The sequence below is a fragment of the Monodon monoceros genome, unplaced genomic scaffold (genome assembly GCF_005190385.1).
Source record: "Monodon monoceros isolate NGI ecotype Baffin Bay Population unplaced genomic scaffold, NGI_Narwhal_1 Super_Scaffold_16, whole genome shotgun sequence".
Taxonomy (NCBI): Eukaryota; Metazoa; Chordata; class Mammalia; order Artiodactyla; family Monodontidae; genus Monodon; species Monodon monoceros.
The window spans coordinates 34,295,891-34,310,529 of NW_021703772.1; the positions used below are offsets into that span (position 1 = coordinate 34,295,891).

The following is a 14,639-nucleotide window of genomic DNA, read 5'->3' on the forward strand; positions in this document are numbered from 1 at the left end:
GTTTCAGTTTTCAAGATGAAATGAGCTCTGGAAATTGTCTACACAACAATGTGACTGTACTTAACAATACTAAACTGTACACTTAAAAATGGCTAACATGGTACATTTTATGTTATTTGTATTTTACAACAACTTTAAAAAAATTTCTGTATGGTTAAGATGGTCAATTTTATGTTATGTGTATTTTACCACAATTAGAAAACAAAACCAAAAACAAAAAATTCCAGGGACAACCTAACTTCATTGATGCTGACAGATGTCAGCAAAATAGAACTGCCAAGCAAGATGGGAATAAACATAAATCCCAGGGAAGAATGTCATGTGTCTTCCAAGAACCATGATCATGTTGTGAAGAATGGATTGCAAATTCTCCCAGTGTTTCCCCCTCTACCTACCCTACCTTTGCTGGGTACTACAGGAGCCCAGTTCTTGTCCTCTGGGACCCAGTGCAAAGTAAAACTGTGAGGACCCTTGTTCACACATTATCAAGAATTTCAAAACAATGACAGCTGAGCATTCAAAAAGTATGGGCCCTGTGCGATTGAACAGGCTGTACGCCCATGAAGCCGTCCGTGATCGAATCCCACAGATAAGAACAGAACCATTTCAAAGCAACCCAGGGGTGTACTGGAGTAAGCTCTAAACAGCTAGTGAGAACCAATCATTAGATTTTCAGAAATTCTGCAATACAGTTAATATCAAGTTGGTAACTTGAAATCAGCCATGGTAGGAGTATTTACACCAAATGCTACAAATCATTCTCTCTCTCTCTCTCTCTCTCTCTCTCTCTCTCTCTCTCTCTCATTTGCAGTGAAGCTGGTGGTTACACATTTACCAACACACCAATGAACCTACCGGCAAGGCTCCAAGCCATTGCTTAATGTCCGAGTGGCAAATTAGTTCTTTCTCTCCTTGATGCAATGACTCAGTTTCCTTGGCTACAGGAGGTGCCCGTACCTGGGAGGCTGGGAATAGAATCAGATAGAAAAACAAAACAATCACCTTCTGACTAGTGGCAATCCGAAATAACCCATCATCATAAGAAATTATGTTACAGGGACCTGTAGATTTGTAGTGGCATTTGCTTAAAGAGGCCGACATGTAGATATCGAGAAAAATGTGAATTTATAAATTATTTTTATCATTATATTTTCATTCCTTATGATATTTTGTTCCTTACTATTTCTATTATTTTTGTAAGTTAATTAGTTCCTTAAAATTACTGTATACTTTACTAAATACCATTTCAGAACTTACAGTGCTCAGTGTGTCAGGTAACTGCTAAATAAAGATTACAAAAACATTACCTCAAGAAATAAAACCAGAACTCAGACTGCAATAGCAAAAAGAAAACGAAAGAAAGAAGCAAAAGAAGGTAGGAAGAGAAGGAAAGGAAAAGAAAAACCATTTAAAAGTGTTGATTAAATACATATGTTATATACATAAAATATGTCTCTATGGAACCATTAATAAAAATAAGCCGTATCTGTGTTATATACATGGGAAAATGCCAGATATATTAGGTGGGAAAAAAGCAAGTTATGGAATATGATTAGCATGATCTTAGTTAAATATGTATTATAGGTATCTATCTCTCCATACATGCATACACACATGCACTTATCTCTATATAGAAGAAAAGCTACAAACATATACTCCAAACAGGGGTTCTCTCTGGGGAATGGACCAGCAGTGGAAGAAAAAGAAGAGAAAGACTTTACCTCCTACACTCTGTATTGTTGTCATTATTTGAATTTCTATTTAATTTTATTATAATTATTATACATTATTTTTAATAATGAATTTAAAATATTAAAACAAACACCAAGGCTCAGGAAAACTCAGAAAGATATCCAGGCGGTCCTTAAACAGAGCTTGTGTCCTAATCAGGTACAGTGGGCTTAATCTTTCCACTCACCACACTTACAGAAGCCTAAAATCTGCATAGCTACTCTCTTTTCAGTCCTTTAGTCCTTCATCCTAAATGGCAGAATTATGCCCAAACTCTCAGAGGACTGTAGAAAGTCAATATTAAAGTACTGAGACCTATGATATAATAATAAATATCCATGTGGTCTCTGCCCCTTTTCCTGGCACACAGTTCCTAAAACCCTACACTCTCTTAAGTGATTGTCTTTTTGTATGCTAATGACATGACTGGTGGTTGGGGACATCCTGATAGCCTCAGGATGGGGGCTGGTTGCCAGGGGACCCAATCAAATGATCAGAGGGTCGGAACTTTCAGCTTTACTCCCAGAACTGTAGAAAGGGGACAGGGGCTAAGGTTGAATTAATTACAGTGGCCAATGATTTAATCAATCGTGCCTACGTAACAAAGCCTCCATTAAAAACCCTAACTTAGGGCTTCCCTGGTGGCCCAGTGGTTGGCAGTCCGCCTGCCGAGGCAGGGGACCCGGGTTCGTGCCCCGGTCCGGGAGGATCCCACGTGCCGCGGAGCGGCTGGGCCCGTGAGCCATGGCCACTGAGCCTGCGTGTCCAGAGCCTGTGCTCCGCAGCGGGAGGGGCCACAGCGGTGAGAGGCCCGCGTACCAAAAAAAAAAAACCAAAAAACCCTAACTGAGGGACTTCCCTGGCGGTCCAGTGGTTAAAATTCTGCGCTTCCACTGCAGTGGGGGCACGGGTTCCGTGCCTGGTCAGGGAATTGGGATCCCGCTGCCAGGCAGTGTGGCCAAAAACAAAAAGAAAAAACCCTAACTGAGGGGGTTCAGAGAGCTTCTGGGTTGGTGAACAAGTGGAGGTGTTGGGAGGGTGATCCACCTGGAGGGGGCATGGAACTTCCATGCTCCTTCCCCCATGCCTTGCCCTTTGCATCTCTTCCACTTGGCTGTTCCTGAGTTGTATACTTTGTAATAAATCAGTAACCTAGTAAGTAAACTATTTTCCTAAGTTCTGTGAACAGTTCTAGCGAATTATCAAACCTGATGAAGGGGTCATGGGAACCCCTGGTTTGTAACCAAGTTGAACAGAAGCTGTGGGTAATCTGGGGACCCACTACCTGAGATTGGTGGCTGAAGTGGTGGGGGGAGTCTTGGCGGACTGAACCCTTAACCTGTGGGATCTGCAATAACTGATGAGTGTCAGAACTGAATTAAAACACAGGACACCCAGTTGGTGTCTGCAGAGTTGGAGAATTGCTTGGTGTGGAAAAACCCACACCCCTGGATTCAGAAGTGTTCCAGAATGTTGTTGTGAGTGTTAGTAAAGGAAAACAAGTTTTTTCTTTCAACATCCAAAAAATGATCATACAGCATGTAGATTATAGAAGAGAAAAATCAAAATTAGAATTCTTCTGACTGGGAGCTATATTCAATATCTTGTAATAACCTATAATTGAAAAGAATCTGAAAAGAATGTGCGTGTGTGTGTAACTGAATCACTTTGTGTACACCTGAAACTAATACAAGATTGTAAATCAAAGAGAAAAAGAATTCTTCTGATAATAAAGCTCAGTCCTCAAGACTCACTGAGGCAAATGTAAACATTTACTGCATAGAAACTAGAGAGGCTTCTCCAGAGTCCAAATAGTCAAAATAATCTGGCCACCTGCCCTCTGTTTATTCTGTGTGGAGTACTGCATTACAGGAAAACGATGATGTGATCAGAAAAAAAAAATCTCAGCATTCAAAGTTCAAGTGAGGATTTCAAATATACTTTCAATATCAACTCCCTGTTTTTAGTTCTCACTTGATGACTTGATGGTTAGAAGAGCTGTTTTTAGTCCTCATAATTTTTACTTAAAATATACATTAAATTATCCATTGATTTGGTTATTGTTTGAGATTTTATCAAATTAACAACAGTACATTTTGTTCCTCGACTTATTTTGTGTTAATAGAATTCTTAGAGAAAGTTTCCTTTTGCCTAGTTTTGTTTTCAACCAGATAAATTTGCACACTATGTTGAGTCTCTGAACTAAAATATGGGTGTGGCATATAAGCTTCATGAATACAATCCTGAGTGTTTACTTTTAGCTTTTGTTTAATAGTGGAGGAGTGGACTCAATAAACCACAAATATTCAGCGTATTGACACATGGTAAGGCAGCCAAGTTTGATTTCTGCCCTATGCAACTACTTCTACATAGTACCACAGCAATACTACCTTTACAAGCCTGATTAAAAACAAAAGAGAAAGAAAAAGAAAATTCTTCTCTGATAGTACTTTACGAGAATATGAAAGTTTTCATGACTTTCCTCTCTAACAAACATATTCATAGCAATGTGTATTGAATGCTTACTCTGTGCCAGACATGCATTTTATAGGAATTACCTCATTCAATCCTCAAAATAAATTATGAATTAGGTACTATGATTAGCCCCACTTTAAAGATGGGAAAAGTGAGACACAGAACAGCTGAGGAAAGGGCCACTGCACCATTAATAAGTGGAGTGCTGGCAATCTGACTCCATGGATCCCACTCTTAATTCCTGTGCCATCCTGCCTCCTTCTTTTTGATGTTATTTCATTCAAAACAATTTCTTTTACAATCACTTCCATGTAAGAATCAGAAGACGTTTGTCTAAAACCACTTTCCCTCATTAGAATATAAGCTCCAAGAAGGTAGAAGCTTTGCCCTATACCTTGCTGTAGCTCCAACTTCTAAAACTGTGCCTAGTACAAAGTATGCATTCAATAAACATGTGTTAAATGAACAAATGGGGAGATTTCAAAAGAATATTATCAGAGTGATAAGTAAACATCATACATGGCCAATTGGTTTAAGAATTCCCATGGTCTGATTCGAGCAAGCAAGCAAGCATAAGCTAGTTACCTTTCTCTCTTTTATATTTGTCTATCTTTCTCATAAGATTAGGTACAATTTTTTTGCAGAGATCCTCCAGTAATGTCAGATTATCTTCATCTATTTTCTCTTGTTTCTCCAGATATGCCAGGAAACTTAGAGAGGTCTGCAAGAGAATCAATGGAGTCACATTTACTTGCCTACTGATTACCCACTGCAGTAATAAATTAGGTGGAGAGTCCATGCAGGAAGACTTCAATAGTAGGGGGGAAGAGGCATTATAGAGATTGTAAATCTCTATACAATCTATATTAATACCAGATACCAAACACACATCACTCACTACTCAGAAACAATCCGATGAGCAGATGCTATTATATCCCCATTTTAAAGATGAAATAACTGAGGCACAGGGAGGTTCAGTAAGTCATCCAAGGTCACAGAGCCAATAAGTGGCAGAGCTGGTATTTGAGTCCTGGCAGCCTGATGCCAAAGTCTGTCTCATTAACAGATTAGGGCAGCAGCAAAACAGGAGTACCAAAGAAAAGAGAAGAAAATGCTTTGAAAGAATTTTATATTTGGTATTTTAAAAGAAAAACATATCTTAAGCACTCTTGGGAAAAACTGCAGATTGGCTAGTATTATTTTAATATTGAATTACATATGAGGTGGAAGTCACCATAATCTTTTCAGTGATAAGGACTTCTCAACCAATGTATTAACCTGGTTATGAAAATATGTATATGAATAAAATTGTGTTAGAGCCCACAGAAAAGAATAACTAATCAGAGGGACTTCCCTGGAGGTCCAGTGGTTAAGACCCTCATGCTTCCACTGCAGGGGACACGGGTTCGATCCCTGGTCGAGGACCTAAGTAAGATCCCACATGCTGCGCAGAGCGGCCAAAAAATAAATAAATAAAATAACTAATCAGAAAGTGAACAGCTAAACACTTGCTAACTGCATACATAAGCATCAGCAGGATGGAAAAAGGGGGCCGGGGAGTCTCCAGACATGCTGGCCAGTTGAAAAGGGACCGTATGGTCAGGAATATTGAGGAGGAGACCTGCGTACAAACTCCGAGTGAAAGCTAGGCCACAGCTGGAACAGCAGGCTGGTATCAGGCCATGAACGAACACCAAGGGGTTTGGGCAAGTATCCCATGGATGAAGGGGTTCCAGCAGGAATTTTTAAGGAGAACAGTGACATGAACAGGTTTGTTTTTAAATAGAAGTCTTGGGGATAGGTTGGAGGAGGAAGTGGGCTAGAGAGAAAATATCAGCAGGAAGATTAAATGCTCCAGTGAAGAGATCAGCACGGCCTGGTCTAAAGCTAGTGGTGGAAACGCAGAGGAGGCACTGGATTTGGGCTTTTCTGAGGTATAATTTGGTGAGTTGGGAGGTCAACTGGAGTGGGTGAAGAAAGGAAGGACGAGTCGAAGATGACTTCAAATGGTGATGCCCCTCGTTTCTGCCTGACTCACGGGCTCCACAGAGCAGGTGTCACACGAGCTGCACATGGGAGGTGATAACGTGAAGCGCATCTCGAAAGATCACCACACCTTCACTTCCGACATGCAGAAGGGCCTTCCAAGCAAAGAAAATCAGATAGGGAAAATGAGAAACTAAAAATCTGGCTGTGAGCAGGCTCATGGTAGTTTCGGCAAGAATAGTTTCGTGGGAATGAAGGAGGCTGAAGCCATCTTGGAATGCGTTGGAGTGTGACTAAGAGTCACGTCAGTGGAGAGAGAGCGTGTGTGGACAATTCTTTCAAGAAGTCTGGCAGTAGGACTTCCCTGGTGGCACAGTGGTTAAGAATCTGCCTGCCAACGCAGGGGACATGGGTTCGAGCCCTGGTCCGGGAAGATCCCACATGCCACAGAGCAGCTAAGCCCGTGCATCACAACTACTGAGCCTGCACGCCACAGCTACTGAGTCTGTGTGCCACAACTACTGAGCCCACACACCTAGAGCCCATGCTCCGCAACAAGAGAAACCACTGCAATGACAAGCCCACGCACTGCAACGAAGAGTAGCCCCCGCTCACCACAACCAGAGAAAGCCCGCACAGCAACGAGGACCCAACTCAGCCATAAATAAATAAATAAAATAAAGACAAATAAATAAAATTTAAAAAAAAAGAAGTCTGGCAGTAAAGAGAAAGAAGATAGAGCAGTAACAGAAGGATGAAAAAGGGTTAATGGAAGAGTGTGTGTGTGTGTGTGCGTGTGTGTGTGTGTGCGTGCACGTGCGCGAAATGTGTTTTCAAACAAGGTACTCAAAATGCCAATAACCAAGGGAAAGGCCAGAGTTACAAAGTCTTAACTGAGTTCTGTACTAATCTGATCAAAAAAGAGATTATAAATTTTCAAGACATTCCAGAGACACATAAGAGAACCAAAAAGGCAAAGAAATGTGTGTGTCCTCACCTGCAGCGCCAGCACACGAACAATCTGCCCAGGAAATAAAGCAGGAGGGAGGAGGGGGTAAAGGAAGATTCAACCAGAGCTGATCAGCTGGGCAAAGGGGTCAGAGGGAATCCCCGAACAAGGTTCTACCATCGGTTTATGTGCAAATGAGCTCCCACTGAAGCTCAAAACAGAAACTCCTATCTTGACTGCATCCTACCAGGAGGAAGAAAAAAGCATGTTTCCAGAAGCAATTTTGGAAACCCATTATACTTTGTACAAAGTGTATTAGATGTTGAGTCAATGACACCCTCCATACACACACACACACACACACACACACACACACGAACACCCACAATATAAATGGAGTCTGCACATTAGTTTAAGAACACCACCCTGGCAAATATTAGCAGAAATTCTGAAACTCTTGCTCTGCATCTTTGTTAAAAAGATAGGTTTGGGTGTGGTTTCCTTTACAACTAACGTTCTATGTTGATTGCTACATTGAGAACGGATATCCTGACAGTTGTTTGGGTCACTCAGGATGTGTGAAGGCAGCTATGTTTGCTCTAAGTTTGTGTGAAAGCTATCAAAGAGGAAACCTAGAACACGCTGCAGAGGTCGTTTCTGTTCATCCAGAGAGACCACGTGAATTCACAATTCTTCCTTTTTGGCTGAGAGGTATTCAGGCCCTCCTCCACTGGCTGGTAAAGAATTTATTTCTGTGATAAAGTCTTTTGCAATTGCAATTGCAGGTAATGCAGTCCCATTAAGCCCTGGTATGGAAACACATCTGGGTTGCTTAGAGTTTGTCCTTTACGCACTCGAGAAGGCTGGCCTGATCACAAAGCCCAATAGAGATCAACCTGGATTATCAGGTGTGTAACTCAGCCACAATTCTGGCGTGAATAGTTAGATCTCCTTCAGAATACAGTGAGATCATTTGGAATCCAAGAAGGGAGTGCAGTTTTCATGAATTTGTCCAGGACATTCCACAGTTTTATGCCACAGCTAAACACAGTAACTTCTTATTTACTGTTGTACGGAGTGAGAAAAGCATAAAATCATTTGGCTACTTGGGCATGGGCCTTTGATGATTTAAAAGCTAATTTAGCAGGAGGGAGAAATGTTTGGAATGATCCTGAACAATGAAAATGTTTCTGAAGCCACAGATGCCTTTAAGCAGAGGTCTAGGACCTGTGGAAAGGCCCAGAGGAAGAAATACATTCCCCAGCTTTTCTTAGTGGGAAATTATGGCTCGGTGTTGAGCATATCAAATGCCCCTCTCATCCTCCACCACACTGTGGGGAGTAAGGACTTCTGTGCATGACAATAGGTGTAACAATAGAAAGGGGTCTCTCTTTTTATTTATAAACCCAGAGACTGGAAAAATTATGAGAAGATGCCCAAAGCTGGGAGATAATTTTATCCGAATATGCTGGAGGGTTTTTCAAACTACAAGAATCTCTTCTGATGTTGAGAAATTCTACATTTAAAGCAAAATGCTGTCATTTGAGTATATAACCACTTTGCACCAACATAAACTCGAGATTGCATCATCCCATTCATTCATGCTTTCATTCGGAGCACCATTATGTAATTCTGCAATGTTCTGGGGCTATAATGATAAGTAAGACTCAGTCCCCATTCCCAAGGATCCCACAACCAATCCTTAGGATAAAGGAGCCTGGAGAGAGAACCAATGGAAAGACGCAAGAGGCTAAAATCCCTGGGGGCTCTGAAAAGGAGAAAAAAAGGACTCAAAGATTGCAACCAAGACAGAGAATTAACCTGCAGGTTAATTAACCTACAGGTCTGACACCAGGAAACATGTTTAATGAATTGTTAAACATGGTCCTCATAAGACCTACCACATGTAAAACAGCTTCCTACTCCTCAGTGATTTTTCTTTCAAAAAGAATTTATTTGGGGCTTCCCTGGTGGCGCAGTGGTTGGGAGTCCGCCTGCCGATGTGGGGGGCACGGGTTCGTGCCCCGGGTCCGGGAGGATCCCACATGCCGCGGAGCGGCTGGGCCCGTGAGCCATGGCCGCTGGGCCTGCGCGTCCGGAGCCTGTGCTCCGTGGCAGGAGAGGCCACAGCGGTGAGAGGCCCGCGTACCGAAAAAAAAAAAAAGAAAGAATTTATTTGTCAATAAAATCAGTTAGCCTGGGGAGAATGTGATATGGGAGGGCTACACATGTAAGCTCTTTGCACTGGTGATATGCTCATCTGTAAGTTGGATGGGGGATCCATGGCTGTTCACTTAGTTCTACATTTATAACTTCCATACATGTTACATGTCTTTTTTGGTGTTATCAAACATTATATAACTTAATAAAGATAGCTGTCGAATAACAAAATTAATGTTATAGGGTAAAATTTGAAAATTGGCCCCTTCCCAAATTAACTAACTTGCTTGTCACAAGCTGTTATGAGAATCAAAAGAAAAAATATAAAGTTTTGAGGCCTGGAAGAGAGATGTGCAGCTACTTTTCTGCCCGTAACTGTGACCAATCTAGCAAGAATATCAGCCGACAGCATTATGTTAATATTAAACACATTACTATTAGTGCCAAGCACTTGTATAGCCCTTTAGGAAGCACATCCTCAAACATTTGTCTCATCTGATTTTCACAAAACTCTACATGGGAGACATGCAACGTCCACTGAAAAGGACACAGCTCCCTCAGAAACCTCAACTAATGGATGTGAGGAACAGCTAATTCCCATTCTGCCATTAGCTACCACCTCCTCCTTTCTTCGTGGTGCCCTGCACATTTCTGTATCATAAAACACAGTGGATGTCAATAGCACTCGTTTACTGCATGGTTACTATGTGCAAAATACAGGCCCCAGCTAATAGTTTATGTATATTATTTCATCTAATCCTCTTAACAGTCCTGGAAGGAAGTAGTATAATTGTCTATAATATGACACATTAGAAAATGGAGGCTCAGAAACATTCAATCACTTGCCCTACATCCAGGAGTTAGTCTAGGACTAGACTCCAGGCCCATTAAAAGTCAATGTTGCTAACCCTTGTCTGATATTGTCTCCTGCAAAAAAAATGAGCCCTCCTGAAATCCCTTTCTAGCATCTTCCCAAACACTGATTAAGGCAATGTTCACAAAGACCCCATCCTATAGGGCCCACTCACCATCTGGACTTTTGGAATCGACTCCCTCAGAAGGAAGATCATGCTCTTTAAGTTCTCTGAGCTGATGTCTTCTGACAGTTCATAGAGCAGGTTTCTAAGACATACACCCAAGAGACAAATTAAAGTTCCGCACTTGCAGAGGATGGGCAGGAAATTGAGTGCTTTTATCGTACGTTATCTCTCGTTTGAATGACCACAACCCTGTGAGTAGACAACTATTAATCCCATTTGATAGATTTAAAAACAAAAACTTTGAGCTTCAAAGTGACCTATTAAACAACAGCAACACAGTAAGCAGTAGGAGCAGGCCTTCTGATTCCAAGTCCGGTGCTGTTTCAAATTCCACTAAGAAGGCATGAAACAAAATGTCGGCATGCCTGCCCTCCTCCAGACTCCATTCTAGAAATCAGACTTACTTTATAGGCCCTCATCAGGGAGGACTCAATGCCAGTGAGTATAAAGTTCACTGTTGAAAAAGAGTTCACTGTTGAAAAAGAGTTCACTGTTGAAAAAGAAAGGAAACTATCCAAATTCTGGAGAGCCATACAGTTGACAATTAGAATAACTGAATATGGGGACTTCCCTGGCGGTCCAGTGGTTGGGCGCGGGTTCGATCCCTGGTTGGGGAACTAAGATCCCACATGCCGTGTGGCACAACCAAAAACAAAACAGAAAAGAAAAACTGAATACTTCATTCACAGGTTAATAGCTCTGCATGTCTGAGACCATTCCTCAGCTGTCTAACCAGCAGAGTGGAAATAATGATCTCCAGAATTCCCTCACTGACCCAAGGGCAGCTCAGGTTGTAGGAACCAGTTCAAGTGTTAAGGCCTGAAGGATTCTAACAGTCCAGGCTGTAAAATAGTATTACGAAGGCTCCACTTCGTGAGGCTGTTTGATGTAGATACTATGTTAGTGGACCGTTTAAAACAGCGTTGCTTAAGGTCTGATGCCTTTATTCTACCTCTTTGGGCAAAATACCTATATTTTACCTGTTTGGGTTTCACCCCAAAACTGGACAAACTGGACATGGCATAAATGATGTCCCTTCCTACCCCAAAGGCACATCTCCTTTTTTATTTTGCTCACTTGGTTCCAAGTATTCATTTCTCTCTTCTCAAATGGCTAGGTATAGGCTGACACACCAGTGACTCACTGGAGGCAGGAGACTGAGAGCGTGGAGGCTGGCAATGAGGAAGGCGCTGGCCTGCTGCACACGGAGCTGGGCCTCCTTCCTCAGTGAGAAGCAAAACAAAGGGAAGCCACCCCCAGGCACGGGGCTGGGTTTTGAAACTTTGCTGACCTCCCAGCCTCCATTCTCATTAGCACCTGAAGTTAAGAAATCTCCTGCTTTAGACTCACCATACCAGCCAAAGAGGTAGATAAGGGGGGGTAAAGAAAAACAACCTTAAAAATTAATTCATCATGAATCGCAGCCTCTTTTCAAAGCCCAATGGCCCTGCCGTGTCGATCACCTGAACAGAGAGACCTTCCGGCGGACAGGCAGCCAGTTCTCCACCTGCTCCTTGGTGTAGCGGAGGTGCCGAAGGAGGACCTTCTGCTTGATGGTGTAGAGGAGCTCCGCTAGGAAGAAGGGGTCTTCCTCAGTCAGCCATTCCTCTGCCAACAGGTACTCAAAGATATCCAAGGCTGAGCCGCACTTCTCCAGGTTCTTGGGGGTGATGGAGTCTCGGCAGAGGAACTTCAGGCGCTCCACGTCTTGATCTCCCAGGTACGAATTAATAGTCAGAAGTGTCCCTCGAAAGTCCACTTGACAGTTATCATCTAAAGTGGAATTCAAACTTTGGCCTTGCGATGTCATGGCCAGCCTGAAAGAGATACGGAGTTGGGGCCCACAGCTTAGAGAGTGAGGACAACAGGGCACCCCATCTTCCCAGGCCCTCCCCCAGTTCCAGCCTCCTCTGTTCCAGGCCTTAGACTTTTCTAGAAATGCTGAAAAATGAAATTCACTGCGAGGTCACTTCAAAAACCTATAGCCCAGAAAACGTGACCCCAACACCGGCATGTTAACCTTTTAGGAGGTCTGAAGAGAGCTTTTATTGAAACTCAATTGACCCCGAGTTCCCCCAAATCAAAATGCCCCCGTTGGGAGCTAGTCAAGAGGGAGGACGACACAGCACAATTTCTCCCGCCTGGAGCTCTTAAGTCATTCCCACCAAATGGCAGAAGTAACACTTTTACATTTTAGAAATAAAGTAATGGGGGGCTACATTTCTGAAGTATCTACCAACCTAAGGACAACAAGGTAACATTGCTAACCATACCAGGGCAGGCCTTTCTTTATCTCACAGAAAGAAAAGTCATAATCCCAGACCCCAGAAAGAGTGGTTTCAGACAACATTTGCTCAAATCAACGTAGGAACTGACAAATTACCGAAGTCAGTATTTCCACACTAAATGTATTTCCACACTAAATTTCATTCTAATCAGAGGAGCAATGAATTGATAATATTTTTTCAATGTAATTATTCATTCTTTAAGGACTTGAGGTATATATTCACTATGCAACACTTAGCTATTTAGAAACAAGAAACTACTTTCTAAGGGAAGGCGAACATACCAACAACAAAAAAATAACAAAGAGTGGTTATATATAAGTGGTATAATTACAGATACTATAAATTTTATTCTGGGCTCCTGTCTGAGTTTCTCAAATTTTATGCAACGAACGTATATTACTTTTATAGTTAGAAAAAGAAAAAAATGTCATCTTTAATGTGAGTATCTATTGGGTCTTACCTTCTAGTAGCTCTGTGATACTAGAAACAGTATGACTGGATTCCTGGAGACATCTTATTCTAACATCGTACATTTGTCTTGCAGTTTCCTGAAAATTCTGATCTCTAGCTCTGGCAAGTCTGCCAGACTTTGTCTCTATTTATGGGCTAGCATATTTCTACCAGGAAAGGGCTGTGTGGGAGTTTTCCTGGGGCTAACCTTTCTTTTTCCATGTTAGGGCTAGTAAATCCAGGCAGAAACAGTGCCATTGCTGACAATGTGAGATTGTGCAAGTATCCAGGAAGTAAAGCAAGGGGAAAAAAAGCCTGGTGCCTCAGACTCCAGCAGAGAAAAGGTGTTAATTACATACCTTCAGATCAAATTCCACTGATCCTCTGGAGGTAAAAAGTTCTCAGAAAAATTTCCTGAAAACAGAGCTTTAAAGAAATTAGAATCCTCTTCGTGCTCCAAGTCCAAGTTCCAAGAAATCTCCCGTTTGCGCGGTAAGAGAACTCAAATTTGCCTTGGCCTAGCAAGTGAAAACTCGGTCAGCCGATTTGGGAAACTTATGCTAATTGATGATGTCATCATTGACTCACTCGCCTTGCCTCCTCCCCTTTCCTGGGGTTAGGACAATGCTGACAAACAGCGTCTGCTAAAGGCATATGCCTAACCTCCCCACTGCAGAGCTCAGGACCCCCACGTAAAGCCTAGGGCTAACAGAGGAATTCCTGGAAGGCACTAAGTGCTCTAGTGTTTCCCTGGGGTCACTCCCCTCGTAAGTTAAAAAGGGAAGTGTCGATTTTTCCTAACCATCTCCTTCCCCAAACACACTAACCTTTAAAATAAAACTCAAAATGTTCATGAAATAGTAGTCGGCCATCTTAACCCTTTCTCAAGTAAGTACATGTGCAAATAAACAATTAAAAAATTTAAGGCAAAAAAAAAGGAGGGGGCTGGGCTCTAAGCCCATTTGGAAGTATTTGCAAGGAACTGAGTTAACAGTAGGCAAAACTGGTGAAGTCTCTGCCCTTCCAGCACATTCAGTCCAGCAGGAAAAAGACTTCAAAGACATTATTTCACATAATAAAAACAATACCTAACATTTGTATCCCAACTACCATGTGCCAGGTACTATTTACTCATTTAATCAACCCAACAACTCTCTAAAAAAATACTATTACTATGATCCCTCTTTTAAGACGTGAAAATTAAAACACAAAAGGTTAAGTAATTTGCCCAAGATCACACAGGGAGCTGGTGGGAGAGCCAAGATTTAAACCAATAAGTTTAGCTTTAAGCCACTACACTATAATTCAGCTAATTCAAATGCACAGAGCTGAAAGAAGTACAGAATCTTAGAAAGATATTTTATCTCTGAAAAATAAAGATTTATGGGGGACTTCCCTGGTGACTCATGCTCCCAGTGCAGGGGGCCCAGGTTAGAACCCTGGTCAGGGAACTAGATCCCACATGCATGCTGCAACTAAGAGTTGCTAAGGAGCCTGCCTGCTGCAACTAAGACCTGGCGCAGCCAAATACATACATACATACATAAATTTGGTCATGGA

General features: G+C 42.0%; 1 protein-coding gene across 3 annotated transcripts in view; it reads right to left on the bottom strand.

Moving 5' to 3' along the window:
- Nucleotides 1–13,630, bottom strand: part of CASP10 (caspase 10) — a 29,949-nt gene extending 16,319 nt beyond the window's left edge. For all 3 annotated transcript variants that reach the window (XM_029225176.1, XM_029225179.1, XM_029225177.1), the window contains exons 1-5: nt 13,439–13,630; nt 11,805–12,158; nt 10,330–10,423; nt 4,792–4,927; nt 856–965 (exon numbers count right to left, since the gene is read on the bottom strand). In XM_029225176.1, coding sequence (XP_029081009.1) covers nt 856–965; nt 4,792–4,927; nt 10,330–10,423; nt 11,805–12,151 — 687 coding nt within the window. In that variant the 5' untranslated portion in view covers nt 12,152–12,158; nt 13,439–13,630. The remainder of the gene's footprint in view (nt 1–855; nt 966–4,791; nt 4,928–10,329; nt 10,424–11,804; nt 12,159–13,438) is intronic.
- Nucleotides 13,631–14,639: the final 1,009 nt, after the last annotated feature.